This window comes from Pleurodeles waltl, chromosome 10 (genome assembly GCF_031143425.1).
Source record: "Pleurodeles waltl isolate 20211129_DDA chromosome 10, aPleWal1.hap1.20221129, whole genome shotgun sequence".
In the NCBI taxonomy this organism is placed as follows: Eukaryota; Metazoa; Chordata; class Amphibia; order Caudata; family Salamandridae; genus Pleurodeles; species Pleurodeles waltl.
The window spans coordinates 898,545,872-898,568,343 of NC_090449.1; the positions used below are offsets into that span (position 1 = coordinate 898,545,872).

A 22,472-nucleotide genomic window follows, 5' to 3' on the forward strand; every position below is an offset into this window, starting at 1 on the left:
ATTGTGACAGGGAAGATGCTGGCGAACATTACCTTAAATGCGATTGAATAAAACTATTTTGTTATGATTACTACAATGAGGATAGACTCACCGCAGTGTACTGCACAGTAAGTTTTGAGAAGCTTTGAATATGTTAGATTAATACCCATTTCATACTGGTCTTTTACTAGGATTTTCAGTGGAGAATCCTAGAGAAGCTCCTGTTCAAATACTTGTTTCATTTCTCTACTTTATTATTATTTTAGCGTTCCAATATGCCCAATGCTTTTGGAAGTACTGCGTTGGCCACTTTGGAACTGTAAAGATGAATAAAATATGGTAAAAACATTACAACATGGCAGATGCCAGCAACTGTCTGCTCTTAGGGGCATATATCCTGAAATGATTCTATTATATGTTATCGAAAAAACCATTCAAGGGCGGTTTGTATATTAGAAAGCATGTCTGAGGCATCTGCACACACAGGCATCAACCTTCAAATGGTTTCTGAAAAACTTTACTTTTAAGAAATAGTGGAAAAACACGTTATGAAGTCCACCTCTAGAAGTGCTTAATGGGATTCCATGCACTGCAAGATACAGCAATGGTCCATAAGCAATGTCTGGGGAGTTGTCAGGCTCTCGAAAAATAATTAAAAAAAAGCAAATGTTTAAAAGGCAAAACCGGTTTTGAAAAGGAAATTACATAGTGGACCATTGGCCCAGGGACTGTAGGAGAATGATAACATAGCAGACATGCACGTTGTTCACAAGCAATTGCTATCACTCATTTAAAGAGAAGCCAATCAATCAAGTGGGGTGACCCATTGCCCCATGATGGTCGAAGCAAAGTATGAACAACAGTTTACCAGACCAAAGAATGACGGCCACTGATTGAAAGATGTTTTGAAGGCCAGTCTAACAAGGATCTGTAATTGGCTCCATAAATGTCCAGAGACGAAAAATCGCCTCTTCAACAGTCCAGTCCAATTGATTCTATTTCAGAATTATCTTGTGACCCCAACATGTGCCATAGGGGCTTACATTTCATTCGTGATTGGTAGAATAATTCCAAACCATGGTGGAGCTAAGATCTGTTAGTGGTTTGGGCAGATTCAAAAAGATGTGATAAGTTGCTTGTTTGTGACATGGAGTGTGATCTGGTGGCATCAAAGTAAATTATGGGTTGATAGGGGTCCCGAGTGTGACCCCTAGGAAACCCATTTTGACCAGTGGTTCTTTGTTTGCAACTGTTTGCCTCAACTATGCACCTTTACTGATTTCTATACTGCCAGCCTTCCCCTTGTTTTTGACCTATAGTATGATCGTAGGAATAGAGGGATTGCCAGGAGTTGCATATGTGACACCTAGACCAATAGTGCTCTGTGTGTGACCGTTTGACTCACCTTTTTACAATAATAAGAATTATGCACCTTTCGTGGCTGGTAGTGCTGTCAAACTTCCCCGTGTCTTAAAATTAACACCTATGTCATGTGACATGAGTTTGACGGCAGGGGCCGTAAGTATGTGCATATTGTGGTGTGCATGTGCAGGGTGGAGCGGTAGGGAGTTCCAGGTCTTGGCGGCTAGGTGAGAGAAGGATCTTCCTCCGGCAGTGGTGCGGCGGATGCGGGGGATGGAGGCGAGAGCGAGGCTGGTGGATCGAACATTGCTGGTGTGGGTGTGGAATGTGAGTCTGTAGTTGAGGTAGGCTGGGCCTGTGTCGTGGAGGGCCTTGTGTGCGTGGATCAGGAGTTTGAAGGTGATCCTCTTTGATACTGGTAGCCAGTGAAGGTCTTTGAGGTGGGGGGAAATGTGGTCGCGGCGTGGGATGTCCAGAATGAGGAGGGCGGATGCGTTCTGGATTCTTTGCTTTGTTAGGAGTTAGGTTGTTATTCCTGCATATAGGGCATTTCCGTAGTACAAACTGCTGCTGACCAGGGCGTGGGTGGCAGTTTTCCTGGTTTCAACAGGAATCCACTTGAAGATTTTGCGGAGCATGCGGAGAGTGCTGTAGCAGGAAGAGGAGATGGCATTGACCTGCTGAGTCATGCTGAGTGTTGAGTCCAAGATGAAGCCTAGGTTGCGTGCGTGGGTGGTGGGTGAGGGCGCGATTCCTAGGGAGGTGGGCCTCCAGGAGTCATTCCAAGTTGAGGGGTTGGTGCCAAAGATGAGGATTTCTGTCTTGTCTGTGTTTAACTTGAGGTGGCTTGATTCCATCCAGCTGGTGATGACGTGAAGTCCGTTGTGGAGGTTGTTGTTTGCAGTTGTAGGGTCTTTCGTGAGGGAGAGGATGAGCTGAGTGTCGTCTGCGTAGGAAACTATGTTGATGTGGTGGGTTCGTGCGCTGTTGGCAAGGGGGGCCATGTAAAGGTTGAAGAGCGTGGGGCTGAGCGAAGATCCTTGGGGCACGCCACAGATGATTCTGTAGGCTTCTGACAGAAACGGTTGGATGCGGACTCTCTGTGTTCTGCCTGAGAGTCAAGTGTTGCGGATTCCAGTGTTGTGAAGGCATGTGCGGAGAGTGTGATGACATACCGTATCGAAAGCTGCAGAGGTCCAGGAGGATGAGTGCTGCTGTTTCTCCTTCGACGAGCATGGTCCTAATGTCGTCTGTGGCATCAATGAGTGCAGTGTCGGTGCTGTGGTTTCTGCGGAATCCAGATTGGGAGGTGTTGAGTACCTTGCTGTCTTCCAGGAACCAGGATAGTTGGCTGCTTACGATTTTTTTGATGACCTTGGCTGGGAAAGATGGGAGGGAGATCGGCCGGTAGTTCTTTGGGTCGTCTGGGTCTGCCTTTGGTTTCTTCAGCAGGGCGTTGATTTCTGCGTGCTTCCATCTTTCTGGGAAGGTGGCTGACTCGAAGGAACCGTTGATTGTTTTGCAGAGGTGGGGGGCAATGATGATGTTTGCCTTATTGAAGATATGGTGTGGGCAGGGGTCCGATTGTGATCCAGAGTGGATGGAGGCCATGGTGGCGGTGGAGTCCTCTATGTTGACGGGGGTCCAGGTGTGGAGGAGGTGGGTGTTGCTTGGAGCGTTGGGTTCTTGGGTGTTTGTAGTCAGCTGGTGGGTCTGAGGTTTGAAGCTATGGTGGATTTCTTCTATCTTTCGACAGAAGTGGGTTGCCAGTGAGTTGCAGAACTCCTGTGATGGCGGGGGTTTGTTGGAGCAGGTCCTGGGGGTGGAGAGCTCATTGATGATGCCGAAGAGCTCTTTACTGTTGTGAGCGTTGGCGTCGATGCGGTTTTTGAAGTGGGTCCTTTTGGTGGTGCGGATCAGTTGGTGATGTTTGCGTAGGCATCCTTGAAAGCGATGTGGTTGGAGTTGGTAGGGTCAAGGTGCCAGTTTTTTTCCATTCTGCGACATAGCCGTTTGGATTCCTGTAGTTCTGGGGTGAACCAGCTCGCCTTGATTCTGTGGGAGGTGTTTGTTTTTTTTTGAGCGGTGCGAGGGTGTTGGCGCAATCTTCTATCCAGCGATGCAGGTTGGTGGTGGCTGTGTTGGGCTCCGGGGTCCCAGGGGGTGAGGCCCGGGCGAGAGTGGAGATCAGTTGATCTGTTGATATTTTGCTCCAGTTGCATCAGGGGGGTTGTGTGCGGTGGTGGTGAGTGACTGGTTTCTGGTAGGAGAAGTGGATGCAGCGGTGGTCTGTCCAGCTGAGTTCGGTGGCTGAAAGAGACGTGGTTGCTGGCTGAGAAGACGAGGTCGAGTGTGTGGCCTGCGGAGTGGGTGGGTGAATTGACAAGTTGCTTAAGGCCGAAGTTGGCGAGGTTGTTGATTAGGTTGGTGGTGTTGATATTGTTGTTATTTTCTTGGTGGAAGTTTAGGTCACCGAGGAGGATGTAGTCTGTTGAGGCGAGGGCTTGGGAGCTGATGGCGTCGGCGATATCATCGCAGAACTGCGGTCTGGGTCCAGGGGGTCTGTAGACCAGTGTTCCTCTGAGTGTGTTGTTGGCGTTTATGTGGATTTTGAAGTGGAGGTGCTCGGCAGAGTTGATAGTGTCGTGGGAGTTGGTGAAGACTCTTATTGTGTTTTTGTGGACTATGGCGATTCCTCCTCCTGGTCTGTTGATTCGGTCTCTTCTGGGGATCTTGTAGTTTTCTGGTATGGCTATGGCTACGTCTGATTCCGAGGCCGAATTCATCCAGGTTTCAGTGAGTGATGCGAAGTCGGGCGAGTATGTGGTCAGGAGGTCCCAGAGCTCAATTGCATGTTTGTGGACGGAGCGGGTGGTAAGTAGGATGCATCTTAGGCCGTTGTCTGTTTTGATTTGGAGTTTGTAGGTTAGGTTGCGGGTGAAATGCAGGCTTTGCAGGAGAAGGTTCCTTTGGTGCCCGTCGGTGTGGACTGGAAGCAGATGGAGGAGCGTCCTGGATTAAGGGCCTGGAGTTCGTTGGCAGTGTAAAGGTGTTCGGTGGCGTGGGAGGCGTGTTGGCCGGGGGTCTGACGCTGGGCGCGGTCTTGGTGCGGACTGGCACAGACAGGCTTGCCTTTGGTGTGCCTTCGGCACGCCAGCGGCGCATCCATGCTGCAGCCGGCATAAGAGGGGAGGTGGGAGGGAGTGGCAGCTGGGAGGATGGAGGGAAACCTCCAATGGAACTGCGGGGTTGGGGCAGCAGGAGTTAGGAGCGGGAAGAGCTTGAGGAGGAGGGAGGGGGACACGGCCGCGGGGAAGCAGCGGCGCGAACCTTCCGGGAGAGGAGACGCCAAGAAGCCCAAACAAGCCCAGACAAGCCCAAACAAGCCCAAAACAATGGCAGCACTTACCGGAGCAGTGGTGAGGAGGAAGCGACCTGCCTGCAAGGATGCAGGGTCAAAGGTCGCTTCTAACCTCGCGCTGCAGCCGGCATAAGAGGGGAGGTGGGAGGGAGTGGCAGCTGGGAGGAGGGAGGGAAACCTCCAATGGGAGTGTGGGGAGGCGGGGCACAGGAGTCAGGAGCAGGAAGAGCTCTGAGGAGGAGGGAGGGGGGCGGGGCTGCGGGGATGCAGCAGCGCGAACCTTCCGGGAGAGGAGAAGCCAAGAAGCCCAAACAAGCCCAAACGAGCCCAGACAAGCCCAAAGAAGCCCAAAACAATGGCAGCACTTTCCGGAGCAGTGGTAAGGAGGAAGCGACCTGCCTGCATATTATACATACATAATATGTATATTTTATTATGTTATTGCAGAAATGTGTAATTTGGGCAAATGGTGCACATTTGGTAATTCTATGTGTCTGTGAGATTCACGAATAGAGATTCATGAATAGAACAAACGTTGGAGGCAGTGTTTCTCACAGTGCCTCTCAATAAGTTATAAAGATGTTGTGATCATATGCCCATGCAATCTAGGGCCTCTCTGCAGAGCGATGGTTACACATATGCCAGTTGTAAATGTGGTAGTGTTTGAAGAAGCTACACAGATGTATAAATGCCAAAGGAAAATAAAATGCGGTCCCCATCTGGTGAATGGGTGGGTTATCTTCCTGTGGGATAAGAAAGTCGTGGAGAGGAAAGTAATGCGCATGGTAGGACAGAGTGAAAGTATGGTGCTGAAAAGGAACGAGATAACATGTGAAATGTGTAGATGAAAGATGTAGGGAGAAAACGGTTAAAAGGAGTGAAATACTGGAAAGGAAAGTGTGTACCAAGGAAAATGGCAATGACAGATGCTCCGAACACCACTACCTCTTCCAGAGGCCTTAGTAGGGCTTAACTCACAGTATTATGTTTTTAGAACAGAAATATTTTCTATGTTAGTTCTTCACAACAAAATCGTTGCTATTCATTTATTGGATACTGCTAACAAGCATTGGCAAAGGCAATTGTTCTGGCAGTGTTTGGTGTACGTCCATTGTTCTCTTATATGTATGGATGCAAAGACAGGAAACTCAAAGAGAGCACCCAAAATACTGGTCAGTTCACCCGCTGTGAAGCACTGGAGTTTAGTTCACAATTTTTTAAGCTATGCCCTTAATTAAATGGACCACACCTCATGCAGCGGGCATAGCTACTCTAATTTGTCCACGTCCCTTTATACCCGTCCCCCCCAAATTTTTATCCCACATAAAGCGCTGCCTGTTAACACACATTGCACTGTGGTCACTTATTATCAGGTGCCAGTGCACTGAAGAAGCGCTTTCTGTATGAGTATTGGAAGGCATGTAATGGTGATACTTGCTTATCAATCTTTCATCATACATTGTTACATTATATAACGTTTCTTTGATTTTGGGTAATTTCAACCTGGCCAGCATATTTCTCATTGTTGTACAGTATGAAAAATATTCTTTGCCAACCCTGCATTAGATCAACTCCATATCTGAAGATATTGTCTGATACCGACAACATATATGGGATCACTTTCAATAGAATCTGAATAAAACTAAATTAAAAGTATGTTTGTTTATAGTGTATTTTAGTTGTACCTCATTTTCCGCATGGGAAAAGGACACATTACAAACTCCACTGTTTCTCTGTCCACTTGAACCGAGAAATATGACTTGATCCGGTAAAATAAATCACACTGTACCAACTAATTTAAAAAACACAGAGCCATGCTAGAGGGATGCCATTTTTAGTGACTAGAGGGCAAAGATCAACCTCATTTAACCATATGAAATGAAAGGCCCGTTAAAATGATCTAAAGCTACACTCTGAGTGATACAGGGAAGCAAGATAGCTAATGAGTTAGAAGCCTGTTGGCAGGCCCCTCTCAGCTGGCAGTGATGGACTAAAATACAGTAATTAGGCAAGCTGTCTATGGTATGCTAAAAGACCCGACCTGCTCATCTCCATACACAGGATTTTTATCGGCGGCAGTGGCGGTCTCATCTCTGATTTTGCTGCAGATGGTGGAGGCTGTTTGCAGTACATTCTGGTGGAGGATGCAAAGAGCTCACAGCATGCCCCCAAAAGGACTTAGGCTGCTGAGGGACCAAAAACAAAACTCAAGCTCGTCCGTACAACAGAAGAACGGGCTTGATCGTGCTAAAGTCTTGGAAGTTGTGGTGAAGAAGTATAGGGCCATATGTACGAACACAATCTCCTATTGACACAGAATGGGAAAAACCCTTTGCTACATCTGGCCCATAATGTCGGGTGCGTAAGGAATGGGCAGCCCCGGGAGGGAAGTCGGACTCAGGAGACAGAGCCCATGGAGGAACTGTATAGGGCGGCAGAGTGCCTTACCAAAACTGCTGCAGCCCACAATAGTGGATTTATTTCCTATTTCCAATGTGGATGCTGGTTCCTTGAGGAGCAGCAGAGGACTATACGGGGAAACATTTAACACAGCAGGCAATCTCAGCAAATGAAGGCAAAGGTCATGGTGGAGCAATTGACATAAAGCACCCTCCCCCCTGCTATCATTAAATGACGCAGAGTTGGTTTTGAAGAATGGGAGGTGATTGCAAGACAATTACCAATGGAACAGGTTAATCCAACTCTGAATGCTCAGGTTAGTCAAGAGGTGCCCCAAACAAATGAAGTTATACCGGGAGAAGACTTTAAGAATTGTGATATTGTTAGGGCAAATGGGGTTGACTCACGAAACATGGCTCTAGCAACTTTTAGGAATGTTCGCGCAAAAGATGCAGTTTGTCTGCCACAGATGGGGTACTGCAGAAAGGCTGTAAAAATACAGAAATTGACCCAATAGATAGTAGGAGTATGATTGGAGCAACTGATCACTTAGAAAACTTCTTCTCTTTTACTGACAATTCAGATACCTCTTGTTGTGGCATAAACACAGATCTAGATCCCTGTGGGGTTGGGAGAAAGACCCTATGAAATATTCCAGATGATTCAGAAAAAAACAACATGAAAGAAGCGAAAAGAAAAATCGTATATAGCGGGGACCTGGAAAAACTGCTAAGGAGTACATGCTTTGAAATGGGACTATTCATATACTAGGCAAGTTTACACTGAGGTCGATGCCCAGACCAAGGCGTATGATGAGCTGCAGGCTGAGGCAGGATTAGATTCTGCAGATAGTAAAATAGGAGTGAAAGGGGAGCCTACTTTGAGCTTGATTATCAATCAATAAAGCAACTGCAAGAGGGTTCACGGAGGGACAGTCGTAAAGCACCATTGACCACTAAAAAAGTGCACGGGCTATGAGGAAATTGAATAAAACATGCTCCGACATTGGAGAAAGAATCACTGCAGTAGAAGAGCGAGTTGTAGCTCTAGAAGGGGAAGTAGGGCAGGGGCAGGGAGAAGTCTCAACTGGTGGACATTATGTGGAAAATAGAAGATGTTGAGAACAGGCAGCGAGGAAGAACTTGAGGCTCTTAGGAGTCTCTAAAGGGGCAGAAGGGAAGGCCTTCAGCTTCTTCACAGTACATTTTCTTAAAGACGCATTCCCTGATCTAGCATGGTGGAACTGGGATTTGACAAAATAGCAGGTGCATCGCTTTCCACTTTTGATTAAGAAGGCTTGAGAGAGAGCCAGACAGAAAGACAAAGAGCCATTCTGAAATATTTTGATTTTTTTCTTTTATCATGGCAGGCAATCTTTGAAAAGTACCACTCAGAGGTAAGACGATCTTTTAAAGGACAGTCTTTTTTTGTAAGCCTTGGCTTCTGCAAAATCACTGTAGAAAGAAGATGGAGATTAAGATAATTAATCAAACCCTTTCAAAGTCAGGGTTGAGGAGCATACTTGATAATCCCGGCTCGGTTGAAAATTATAGTGAAAGGAAAGATTATGACTTTACTTCAAAGATGAAGGCCAAAAAGAAACAGAGAAAGGAAGCAAAAAATGGAGGAAGGAAAAAAGAAGGAGGAGTGGGAGGGAAAGGGAAGGAAAATGGGAAAGAGAAAAAAACCCACATAGAATGTCTTTTGATTTACATGATGCAGTACTCATTGGGTATGGAGGGTAGGAAGGAGGGGGGTTCCAATTTGGGACGAAGGAGATATGGTAGCCAGGGAAATAGGATACTTGATATTGTCCAATGTATATGGTGTATACGGGGTAGGATGATTAAGAAAGAGCTTGTAGTTTTCCTACTATATTTTTGTAACTTCTGACCTAGGAGGGAAAGGATGTTTAGGGGGCATGCTCATGAAACCATCACACAGGCCTTGGTAGGCCTGTAACTTCATGGTGGAGGTGAGGGGTGATTGTAGGCTGGAGGAGGGTGAGCTCGGTGGGAATAAGCTGGGGGGGATGGGTAGAGGGTGGGCTGGTACACAAAGGAAGAGGTTCAACACTAGAGGGGCAGATCCAGAAAGCTAAACTTAACACAAGTGGGCCTTAAATGCCCTTAGTATGATGAACATCATAATGGTTAGCTCTCTAGACACCTTAGTACGGGTAAAATCCAGATAGCTACAAAAAATGTTAAGGGTTGCGTGACAGCACAAAGAGGCAAAGGGTAGCTGTAGACCTGCAAATATTAAAAGCAGATATTGCGTGTTTTGAGGAAAAGTACTTGGGAGGAGAGGAAGAACTTATTGGGATCAATGGGTTATGAAGTAATTGGTTGTACAACCCAGGAAACTAGGACTCGAGGGGTGGCCATTTTGGCAAAAAAGTGGCTTAAGTTTATGCAAACCTTCTCTGACAGCCTTGGGAGTTGGATAATTATTTAAACTTGTTATCCAGGAGGGGCTTTTACATTATGCTCAGTATAGGGGCCAGTTTTGGATGGCCTATTGGTTTTTGACTGGCTGAAAAAGGAGTTGCCAATTATGGTTTACGGTAATTTCAGTATTCGCCTGCAGGGTGACTGGTTGGAGGCAGGAGTAGATTCATATAGTGGACCTAAGCCCTGTGTGTTTAAGGCTGTATAACAGATGGGGAGATATCACGGGTTAACAGAAGTTTGGAGTAGTGTGACAGATATTGATCCAGGGTTTATCTACTATTCAGCTCCTCATAGGAAGCATGCACGACTAGATTATTTCTGTATACTTCATGACATGATACAACGCTGGAAGGCTGAAAAGTTTCCTCAGGTTATAGAATTGACCACACAGAGTAAGTATGAAGTAGAATCGAATTGGACACTCAAATGGTCATTGCTGTATGATAAAGACTATGTTAAGCTCATAGAGAGATGAATACCATTATTCATGGAAGAAAATTGGGGTAGTGTCTCTCTTGGGGTTATCTGGGATGCTCTTAAGACTAGAGTACAGGGGAGACAATAAGATTTAGTTTGAATTGGCAACAAAAAGAAAAACAGTTAACAGAGATACGGTATGAGAGGTTAGTCAATTCAGGATCCAGTCTAATTAAAGCAGTATTAGATGGAGCAGGGGTAGAGGAAGCTCAGTAAGATTTGGTGTTGGCCATGCCAGCATTCACTGAGGTTTCTGCTAGTAAGGTGGTGGAGAACTATGTAGTCTGGAAAAAAGATGGCTCTGAATACGTTGAAAAGATTGGGCATCTCTTGGCTATCAGGGTCCAACAAAAAATTCATATGGTTTAATAAAAGAATTGAAGTCATCTAAGGGATACATCGCTAGAGATATCATAGGCATAAGGGAGATTTTCAGGGAATATTACCAATACAGTGAGGATGTAGCAATAGAGGTTGTGGGAAATGACAACATATCTGGAGGCAATTCCTCTCCTACAGTGTGATGCTTTAGACAAAGCATCTCTCAATGCTACTATTTCAGGGGAAGAAATTATGAATGTTGTTCAGAGTCTATCATCAGGAAAAGCAGTGGGGACATACAAGATTCCTATCAGATTTTATAAAGTATCCTCCATTCAATTAGGGGTATTTCTGACAGATCTTGGGGGTGTCTATGAAGGTCAGATGCCTCCTGTATCATGGGAAACTGCAAATATATTTTTTTCTCAAAAAATGTAACCACCTCATGAACCCGGGTCATACCGCCCATTACATCAATGAATAGTGATACACAGATATATTTGAAGGTGCTAGCTAATAGGCTCTCCCCTATAATTGGTAAGGTTGTATCCCCCAAACAGCATGGTTTTATACCAGGGAGAGGTACAGCTGAGCATATACGAAGGATGATAACTCTAATGGATGTCTCGGGGTTGCAGAAGACCCTATTAGTTGCTGGAAAAGTCTATGACAGGGTCTACTGGCAATACCCGCGGGATACAATGAGAAAGTTCAGCATTGGACAGAGGTTTATTACAACAATAAAAGCACTTACAATGTTCTCACTTTAAGATCATATGACTTAATCACAGCATACATTTTCTGAATGTCCATTAATTTATGTGCATGTCCTTTCAAATGCTACTCAAGCTGCCGTGGCTACTATAGAACAATTGTAGGATGAAACTGATTGAAAGAAATCACCAAGTGGTATAAGATCATTCATTCAAGATTGACCATTGTTAGACTTAAAAAAAAAGGGTGGTTATAATATAAGGATGTGGTTGAGATGGTTGTTTGGACTAAATAAATTTGGTTGGAGTTGAATGGAGTCCTTATGAGGGATCAGTGTGTATGAGAATATGAGGCATAGTTTTTAGTATATTTTGAAAGAAGTTGAGGGTGGGCAGTAAGAGTATGTGGGTAATTTAATATGTCTTTCAAATTAATAATGAATTGGAAGTTTCTTGTGTTATATTGAATAAAATTTAAATTAAATAATGGGAATGATTTTGTACACCACTGAGCTCCACTTGATTACAAGAGAATAAAGGGGATTAACTCCACATAGAAATTAGAAGGCTGGACGGGGGTTATACTTGTTTTACCTTACAAGAATTTTACCCACCCCATGACCTATAGAAACACAGGGAGCCCCTTTTCATGTATGATAATCTTAGCCACCCTGATATTTTTTGTGATCCCCATATGCTGGGTTGGAAAATAAAGGGAATAAGTAAATTAGGGGATTTTTATAATGATTATGGATTTATTACTTTTGAGGAACTGGTGATGAAATTGAATGTCAACCAAAAGAATATTTTGAACTTCATACAAGTTTGTGACTTTGTAATTATAAAGGCAGGTGCAGCTCATTCATTTTTCAGATCTGAACTAATTGATATGTCAATGAGAAGAACTAAATTTATGATTGGACAGGCCTACGGAATGTTGAACTCATTAAGGATGATGTCGAGAAACAATCTCTGAAATGGCAGGGGAAACTAGGGGTCACAGAAGGTACTTTTGAGGAATCACTGGAGCTGGACCAGTATAAATTGCTGTCAGCTAATCTGATGGCCCAGCATTATAAAACAATTTACTATCTATATTATATCCCTGGAAATATGGTTAAATGGGGAGGAGGTAAAACAGGCACAAGCTATCCAAGATGTCAAAAGGTGGTGGCAGATTTAATGATTTGCTACACATGTATGGGAGCTGTCCGGACTTAGAGGAAATTAAAGATGAGATAACCAAATTTTGTGAGAATAATTTTAAATCTTACTCCTCAGCTAGTTCTTTTGGGAGTTCACAGTAAGGCGGTCCCTTGTGCCATGCAGCTGTTTATGTTTGTGGCTATGGAAGTACTACGCTATGCATTGCATCCGCCTGGCTGGATCATTCCCCACCTTCGTTTCAGCAATGGATGGCGCAACTTCTTGCAGTTCATAATTTAGAAACATCATCATATGCTTGTAAGGGAAAATCTAGGAAGAGATGGGAGCCAATATGGGAACCTCTCTCCAAATGGAAAGTAGCACAACAATACATTTGTAGCAGATATATTACTAGGGCTGCTATTATAGGGTTGTAAATATTGGATGAATGACTCAGCTAGGGAGGTTTAAGTTGTACTTAAGTTGTACTTTGTTTTTCGTATATATGGATGATAAAAATGTCTCCCCTTGTCTGTGGCTCCCCTTGTGTGTGTTTTTATTGTTCATGTAATAGTTTTCTATTACTGTATGTATTTTATAATTTAAAGGTTTATTATTGAAAGATATTTACTTCTCTGTGTACTATGGGAAGGGGTGGCGATCTCGGGGGAGGGGGAATCCTTTTCAAACTTTAATAAAAAATGATTAATAAAAAAAATTAAAAGGTCCGCACTTCTTTTTTTAAAAAATTCATTTTAAACTAGTTTCAAACAACAATAACAGTATGTTGTAGCATCTTGAAGTCCTGATGTATTAGGAGTCGGATCATTGAATAAAAAGACCAGTGGAAAGCAGACTCCTCATCAGAGGAAGGAGGCGCTTTTTGTTTCTTATCTGAGGTGAGTGACGTTCTACTATTGTTTCATTCCAAAGGCAACAAAACAAAGAGGGATCCTTACCAGCAGGTGGCACACCGGAGGGAAAAGTGTTTGCTCAATTTTCAGTAATTTCTAGAAAATAGTGAAAGGGAATACAGTGAGATCTTTCAGCACAATGCATTGCTTTGCAGAAAAAAAAAATGGAAAATCAACATAATTACTTTTTGTAATAAGGTTCCACAATAATGACAGAATCTTTCATTTTGTGCTTTACAAATAGAATTCCTGTTAACAATTTTTTTTATGACAGAAGCATTACGTACCCTCAAAGTCTATGTTTTCAAGATCAAATAACCAAGTAGCCTAAAGCCCTCTCTAGGAGATGCCAACACTGCCAGGTGAAGCCTGTAACACAGTTACCAGCCCCAACAAATATTATGGGGTTTAGATTTAAGTCAGCCACTCATGTTTCCCTCAGAACTTTCAGCAACTGTGAAGAGCTGAAGTCTCCAAGGTACGGTGGGGGAGTATTAGGAATTAAGCAGGAATCAGACCTGTGAATACAGATTTCCCCGGTAATTCGTCATAAAAGTAATTGATGCTCAGTATTTGATCTATAATCCATGGTAATTATACACCCACAGAACTAATGGGATCATCAACGCCTAGGTTGCAAAATCAACAACCCCACATTGTGGGCCTCATATTAAGACCTGACCGTAAACAGAAAATAAAGGAACCTGCCTAGCTGTTCACAGCTACCACCACACTTAAAACCATAAAACTGCCTGCCTGTCACTCACACCTTATCATTCAGCACACTGCTAAGAGCTGCACCCCATAACACATAGGTAGTCATCATGCATGGCATGGAAACACTTCCCACACATGATCAAAATGAATAGAACATCCTTCCAACCGCACTTTTTACACGGCGTAGAGTGCTACCCATGAAGGCAAGCACTTCAGCGCCGACATAGGAGTAGTAAGCACTATTTAAATACTGCAGTACAGTGGAATACATTTGTCTCTCTGCTAAGACCTATGAATTATATAAAGTAAGAAGACTGCATAAATAGTTGCATCATTTGCCAGAGTGGGAAATACAAAAAGATTTTTTTAAATAACTGCTTTGAATTGCATTATAATGATGCAAACTGCTGAACGTGATTCTAACACCCCAGGGTCTCCAAAAGTCGCCTTAAATTAGCACTCTGTGGGATGGCTTTAGGGTAGTGCGTGTGTGGACAGAAATGATGTTTGCTAGCAATGTGTGGAATTTAGGTAGGTTATAATCCAGATATTCATCAAGAAGCAATCTACCTTATTTTATGCAAATGTATCTTCTTCAACTTGTAAACATCTAATAGAACCAGGTCTGTCCAACGTTACCAAGTTTGGCAACGGCTCACATAATGCAAGAGATTGGAATTTACTCCCAAGGCTCGAAAGAGAACAACAGGACATAGCTCTACATGCTGGTCTAAAGGGGGCATAACATGAGCTCAAAACATTGATTGAGATTTATTTTCTTCTGTTATCTTGAAATGACCTGCTGGTCTATATTTGGCCTGGAGCTATCTCAATTGTCTGAATCTGAATTACAAAATGAAGAACATAAAGCACTATAATGTCCTGTGGACTTTCTTAACTGTAGCAGCTTTGTTTCCAGGAACTCGAGCAGGTAAGGTACCATCTATGAACCTCTATACTAGCTTGATATAGATCTGTCCCCCTGTAGTTGGAACCTGGAAAATGTCTAGTGTGGCTTGACTGCAGTTATAGGGGTGTCAGCTATAGGGAGAGCTGGCTGTGCTAGGGGAGGTATGCAGATGGTGTGGAGGCCCCTGAGATGGCCATTGATCCTGCACAACCCATAAACTTCACACTTGACCTGCCGTACAGGCAAGAAATACATTTTCCATTCATCTGCTCCAGAACAAAAAAAGGTGGTACAACACGAATTAACTGCTTTGAAGCACATGGGCTATCTTTAAGTTAGGTAAATTAATGGTGAGCGTACCTTTGAGAGTAAAAGTAAAATGATTCTCTCTGGGCATAAATAAAAGGCACGTTTGTTGCCGGTTGTCATGTTTAAAGAGCACAAAAGGGCACTGGGAGCTCTGATGAAGGAGGATGAGGGGGTGTCTCTAGCATTGTACTAACGCAGAGTGGACCATGACATTGCCCTACATGCAGTTCAGTGCTTGCTTTTGGAACTTATCCAGTATCTTCCATCTGCCAACGGGTCCACAGAAGATGTGGAAATCCTTGCTCCTAAAACTGTGTAGCCCTGGTCCAGGCATCACGCTTCAACAGTGTGTCTGATGAGCCGAAAATACACAACTCAGAAGCGGAAGCTGGAGGACTGGCAAAACACACACAACTCCACACAAAGGCAACCCCACGCACACACCTAACCGCCATTTGAAATAGAATTCATGGTTGTGTTTGTCATTCCCCAATTATAATTGAATGTCACCAGAGGAATAGGTACTTCAGAGGAAATTTGTGGCCTGTACACAAGCAGGTGTATCACATTTCCTTTCATAAATAATTGTAGTTTGCATACCCTAATCTACAGCAGGAAATTAGACCACCTTTGCAATTACATTGCAGACTGACCATTAAGTGGTGAAAGTATCAAGCAAACAACAGGTGCACAATATCATTAATAAGGAAGTTGTTCAGTTGTGATAAGATATAATTGAGAGGCATAGCCCTCTCTGGGACTGTAGCTAAGATTCAATGAAAGATCCATAGAATTGGAATACTTATTAGTTCACCCTTTAAGTAGATTAGTGTCGGGATTCAGAGACCAGCTTTAAGCCCAGACCATCTCATAGCCAAATGCACTGGAGAACAGAGTGATAATTATCACCAGACAATGCAACCAGGGACAAACAAGAATAAGAGGTAAGAGTGAAACTCAGGAATGAGCTCGCTCTACAAGACTTCAACTGTTTAAAGGGAAGGCACAACTATGCATTTATGGTATGAGTCTTGGGTTGATCTGATCAGCAGTTCCTGCAGCCAATTATGCTATGTTGAAACCAGAGCCAACCAGAAATCTGGAAAAGGCCCCAAGACTCTACATTTGAAAGGCTTAAAAGCCAGAGAAGCAAAAAGGGAAAAACTAAAGAGGGCACAAACTTAGGAATCAAGGGAACTGAGTAGTAATGTGGAATATTATTATTGTTTAACGTTTGGAATGTACACACCAGGAGAGTTCCTTAGAATCCCGGCGTCGTGGTGTTTCGACCTGAGCTAGTTACTCAGTGACTGGCGAATGGAGAATCACACTTGTTCTGGTCTCTGACATTAAACTGCTTTTACCAACGATAACCATGCGGTGTCACCTTCTTCATTTTGCCAATGATCACCAGTGTTGCCTGGTGACACTCACCATAGAACACAGTGGATAACTGTAGGCGCAGCCCGTATCCTGTTGCGCCACAGCAGTGTACGTAGAGGATCAAAACAGCACCAGCTTGAGGATCAGAAGTGTTTAACCACCTTTGCTACCGGCTAAATTGAGAGTGAGGGTGGCAAAGTAAGTGTAGCTACTATGTGCCCACCTCAAATTGGCTATTAACTGTGAGTGTTGCAGGCGGCCTGTCACAATGCGGTGCAAGCATCGAGGTGGATGTTGAATCTGTTGCTCGTGCAAAGCTCCATGCACTGTCAAGGGATACTCGCTTACTCAAATTGCCCACTTTCACTCACTACGCGAGTGAAGTCTGCGTTGGGCCAATATTCTTTTTATGAACACATCCTATTCGTCTTGTTCATTATCAGGATCTCCTCTGACTGGGAAGACATGCTTGGATCAGCACTCGTGAATATTAAAGGAAAGTACCTTGGCAAATAGAACTTTGTTTTTGGGTTATGAAGACTTGTTTCATTAGAGGAATATATGCAAGAAACCATGTCATCTGCATCAATTACATTTCCACAGCAAGGAGAACCATCTATTCAATCGGAGGAATGGATAGATCTATTTGAAAATTATCGTATAGCCTTAAATGGCCTAGTATTTAGCCCTGAAAGGAAAAAAGCATTGCCATTAAGGCATCATTGGCAGGGAGGCTTGCCATGTTTTTAAATACTTACCCCAGAGGTTAAGAAGTGTCAATCAACCTGTGGAGGATGTTTACAAGGAAGCCAAATTGTGGTTAGAAAAAAGACTGGCGAAAGAAGAAATAATTATAATGTCATACTACAAGTTTTACGCAAGGCTGCAAAAAATTGGTGAATCATTGGAAGACTTTGTGTCAGGGTTAGGTGAGCTATCCATACAATATAAATTTGGTCAGATGATGGATTAGTTCATTCGAGATCAACTTATTGTTCAGTGCCACAGCAAAAAAAATACAAGAATGTCTTTGGGCTGCCAAGAACCCATCATTGAAAAGTGCCATCTCAATATCAAAAGTGGTGGAACAATCAGAACGATGCATGAGAGAATTGGGGGAAAAAAGAGCTGATGGACAGGGAAATAGAGATTGAAGCTGTTGTGAAGACGGAGGAGGGGATGAAAGGAGCAACTAACAAGCTTAATGTTTAAACACAGAGTGGAGCTAAGCCCAAAGAGTGTCCAAGGTGTGGTAGTGTGTACTGTTCTGATGATTCAAAGTGGTGCTTTGCATCAAATAAAGAGTGCTGAAGGTGTGGGAGCAAAGGCCACTATGCTAATCCTGAATGGCCGTAACTGAAGACACGACATGTGAAGAAGACAACAAGAATCGGGTTTTGATGGTACCTCCTGAAGTTGAGAAAAGAGACAGAAAAATTAGATCGAAAGCCTCTTTTGGTATTCCGGGCAAATTCATAGAACTTATGGTTGACACTGATTTGCTGTACACTATTGAACGAAAAAGAATGTGGAGAAAGGAAAGGCTGCAATTTGTCTGCTGCCCAAGGACATAAATCTAAGGGGATACCAGGGGCAGAAAATAGATGTATTGGGGTACTTTTTTATTGCATATTAAATATTAATTACAATGTATTGTGGGAAAAGTATATGTGGCTGAAGATGGCCTACCTATTTTTGGATGGGCACATCAATTTGATTTGCACATTTTTATTGATCCCCATGCTCCTAGTCAAGTGTTATCTGTGAATGATGTAAAAATCGAAGAAGAGCTGAATGAAATGAAAGAAATGTTTCACGAGAAGTCGGGTGAGATGAAGGGTTATGCTCAAAAATGTGAGTGGTAGAGAGAGGTGCAATTCATGTCAAACACAACTTGAGGAGAGTGCCAGAGGTTGTGAGGGGAAAGTTAAAAAGTTGTTAGATAATATGCTTATGGTGGGAGTCATAGATCCAGTCAAGTCTTCTGAATGGTTCTCCCCTGTGGTCACAACTAAAGAAAATGATGGCAAGCTGAGGCTCTGTGTGAACCTTCGCAGTTTAATCCAACACGTGGTGAAAGACACATTTCTGTTTCCCAATATTAATGAGCTATTAATATTGACCAAAGGTGGGAAGTTCTTTTCTAAACTTGATTTGAAAAATGCAGACCATCAGATCAATCTACATGAAGAATCCAGGCATTTAACAGCTTTTTTCACTATGGAGGGCACATTTCGGTTTACAAAGATACCGTTTCGGCTGCCCTCTGCAGCGAGCGTCTCCCAATGTATCATGACTGAAGTGTTAAGAGGGATGGAAAACGTAAAGTATTTTGAAGATGATCTTCTTGTATTTGGTGAAACCATACAAGAACACAACAATGTCTTACAAGCTGTGTTGGCAAAATTGTTGGAAGTGGGTCTCACGTTGAGGAGGGAAAAATGCACGTTTCTGGTAGAAGAAATCGGCTAACTAGGCCATATCATTTCAGGGCGTGTTAGGCCCAAGGTTGATTTGTTGAAAGCGATCAGGGCAGCACCTGAGCCTCATGACAAAGATCAACTAAAGTCATTTATGGGCTTCATCGGATATTATGGTGAATTCATACACAATTTTGCAGGCAAGACTGAAGGTATGAGGATGTTATTGCAGAAGGGGTGCAAGTTTAAATGAAGGGAAGTACAAAGGAAAGTGTTTGACATAGTGAAGAAGGATGCATGTGAAATGCAAATCCTGGCACCGTTTGACACTCAACTCAAAACATTTTTGACAGTGGATGCAAGTGTGTGTGGGCTGGTAGCAATTCTTTCCCAGGTACATAGTGCTTTAGAAAAGGCAGTGGCATTTGCCTCACCCTCCTTAATTGAAATTGAGCACAATTTTTCTATGATAGAGGGTGAGGCCTTGGCAGCGGCTTGGTCAGTTAAACATTTTAGGACATATTTTTGGGATGTGAGTTTTTGCATCCATATGGATCGCAAACCCTTTTTCAAAGTTTTGAGTGCGGGTGGAGCTGGAAATGGATCGGCTAGACTAGCTAGATTCGCTTCTAGGCTTCAAGTGTATCAGTTTAGGGTCACACATATACCTGGGCAGAAAAATGTGCAGTCATACTATCTCTCATGCATGTCCTTGGAATGGACAGAGGGAGATAGGCATAGTACCACAGAACAGGAAAAAGCAGTGTCTTTGGTGTGTGGTGTTGAAAAATGCGCAGGGAGCTTGTTCACAGCGTATGAGAGGTAAAAGTGTACGGATCAAGATCTTGTTCTTAAAAATGGTAGTGAGTGGAGTACAATAGCCCCTTCGGTTAGACTGTTTGTGAAGATCCTTGATGAATTGACTTTGACAGAGGTTCTAATGAGAAATTACAAATTTGTGCCACCTGAAGAGTTGAAAGGAAGGATAATCAAGATAGCCCATGAAGGGCACTTGGGGCAAACCATGATGAAGAAAAGGGTGAGAGAGAATTTTTGGTGGCCTTGTATGGATGACCAAATCACATCTTGGGTGGTGAATTGTGAAGTATATTAAGAAATACTGAAGGCTGGTCATCAGGTAGCATAGGGACAATTTGAAGACCCTAGTGAACCATGGAGTCCCCTGTGGTAAAGATTTCATTGGTCCCATGCAAGGGGTGAAAGACAAGTTGAAGAATGCTATGGTTTTGGTGGATGTACATTCAAATTGATGATAGCAAAGTTCATGCCTGATGTGACCATCAGAAGGACAATGGAGGATTTGAAAGAAAGTTTTTAGAAGAAGGATTAGCTTGTATTCTTATCACAGATAATGGAAGTGGTTTCACATGAAATGAAAATGTTTATTGAAATGTGTGGCATAACACACCATTGTACTGCCCTGTATAATCCCCATGCCAAATGCATGGTGGAACAGGCCAACCGTTTAGTGAAAGATACCATATCCATGGCCACTCAAAGTTGGAGAGATGTTGAAGTTCTGGTGAATGATATGGTCTGGGCTCATCGAACTATGATTCCTTGTGTGACTATGATGACCTGTTTAAGAAAATGCGTGGTAGAAAACCAGGTACAAAGTTGACCCCGGGATGGCTGACCAATACCTGCCACGAGATGAACGTTGGGAAGGACCCCCTGGTTAATGATAAAGAGTTGAGAGCCGGTGACTGGGTGAAAATAAGGCATGGGAGAGCATGTAAAAGATTGAGAAAATTTTGGGGCCTGTTCAAAGTTAAGGAAGTATTTGACAGGTATGTAGTGTTAGAAAGTGGCAACAAGAGAAACAAATGTAAAGTAGCACTGTACCAGAGGGAAGGAGATGTGAACAAATATGTAGTCAATAAATAAAATGTAGAGTCTCAAGGAAGTCTTGATGGCTTTATGTTGATGAGTGATAAAGAGTTTGTGATCAAAAGAGATGGGACAGCCAGAGGCCACTTTGAGTGCAGGGGAGGAGATACTCTTGGGTCAGGTGTTAACTATTCCATTCTTCCCATGGAGCTAAGAGAAAGTCGCTCCACTAGAAAGTGCAGACCTCCTCGATATTTGGAGAATAATGTACAAATGGTGTGGAAAGATGTACCATTATCATCAGTCTTCTGTTTATGTGGATTTTCTTCACCTGTGAAGATTCATGTACAACCACTCCCTACTCAGGATATATGTTTTGTTTTATTATATTTTAGATTTAAGCTTTTTGTTTAATTTTGAAAAGAAAGGAGGGGGTGTAGTAATGTGGGGTATTATTATTGTTTGTAGCTTGGAATGTACACGCCAGGAGAGTACCTTAAAATCCCGGAATCGCGCTGGTTCGACCTGAGTCAGTTACCCAGTGACTGGCAAAGGAAGAATTAGGCTTGTTCTGGTGTCTGACATTATACTGTTTTACCATAGCTAACCGTTTCGTTTCACTTTCAACACACAAAGTGAGAAAACAGCAAGCAGTGAGAGGCAACAAAACAGTGAGAAATATAGCAAGATTAGAAAAGCCAATGCAACCATGCAACTTGTTGCTAGGCACTGAGCTAGAGTCTCAGAGAAGTCTAAATAGGGCTGTACCCCTCCTGACCTTGGAATGACCTTAACCCAGGAAGTGAGTGAGTTTTAATTTCCAGGAGTTATCTGTCTAGAGCTTCATAGCCCGTTCTCCAGCGCTTCCATCCCCTGCGTGCCTGTCACTAACCTACACTAATCTGATTCCTGACAATTACTTTTCCCAAAGCCAAGTAACATATTACTTGTCAAATGTAAGGCTGTAGTTTACTTCAATCCCTTTATTGTTATGTTTTAGATTGGGCTAACAAATAAATGTGCGACACAACAAATTGCCAGAACCACAAGGCACCTAAAGAAAAATTCAAACTAGAGAAAGAGGCATATAAAATAGGGTTTCATATGCAACATAATTAGGAAGCCCACACCTGATGCACAAAGAACATAACCAAAGAACTGTGAGACAAATGTTGAATAGAGTTGAGGGAGAGTTGATCCATGTGGAACTCCACATGATGCTGGAGCCTGAGTGACATAAAAACCATCAATGGTGACTGAATGGATCTGTTACACATCTGATGGGAGAATAAGAGATTTCACTACCATCCTGAAAAAAGTACAAAGGAATTTCACCTGCAAAGGTACTGAAAACAGCAGACAGGCCCAGAAGGAGAAGGACACATACATTAACATTTACTTGAAGGAGATCACCTATGAATTATACTATTACTATTTCTGTATTACAGGAAGTGCAAAAAATGGATAGAAAGAGGTCCAAGATATAAATGGGGTACGCTTATTGTTGGAGCTGAGATAGTGACTGATTCTAGATATTTTTCAGAAAAAAGGATGAGCAGTGACTTTGGAAATGTAATCAGGTTATTACAACTCAGAGAAAAAGAATTCTGCAAGAGCCTATTTCAATGCTAGTGTTGCAGAAAGCAATATTAAAAGGGTTCAGTGTTACAGGTTTTTACAGGGAACCCAATGTGGTTCTAAAAGGTGTAAAAATCTCAATAGGATGATAAGCCACTAAGTAGCTTGTAAAATATAT

At 43.0% G+C, this 22,472-nt stretch overlaps 1 protein-coding gene across 1 annotated transcript in view; it reads right to left on the reverse strand.

The window, feature by feature from the left end:
- LOC138260837 (ranaspumin-like) overlaps positions 1 to 22,472 on the reverse strand; it is a 72,582-nt gene that overhangs the window by 25,023 nt on the left and 25,087 nt on the right. Inside the window, exon 7 of the mRNA XM_069209263.1 lies at positions 13,172 to 13,222. Within this exon, the coding sequence (XP_069065364.1) occupies positions 13,172 to 13,222 (51 nt within the window). The remainder of the gene's footprint in view (positions 1 to 13,171; positions 13,223 to 22,472) is intronic.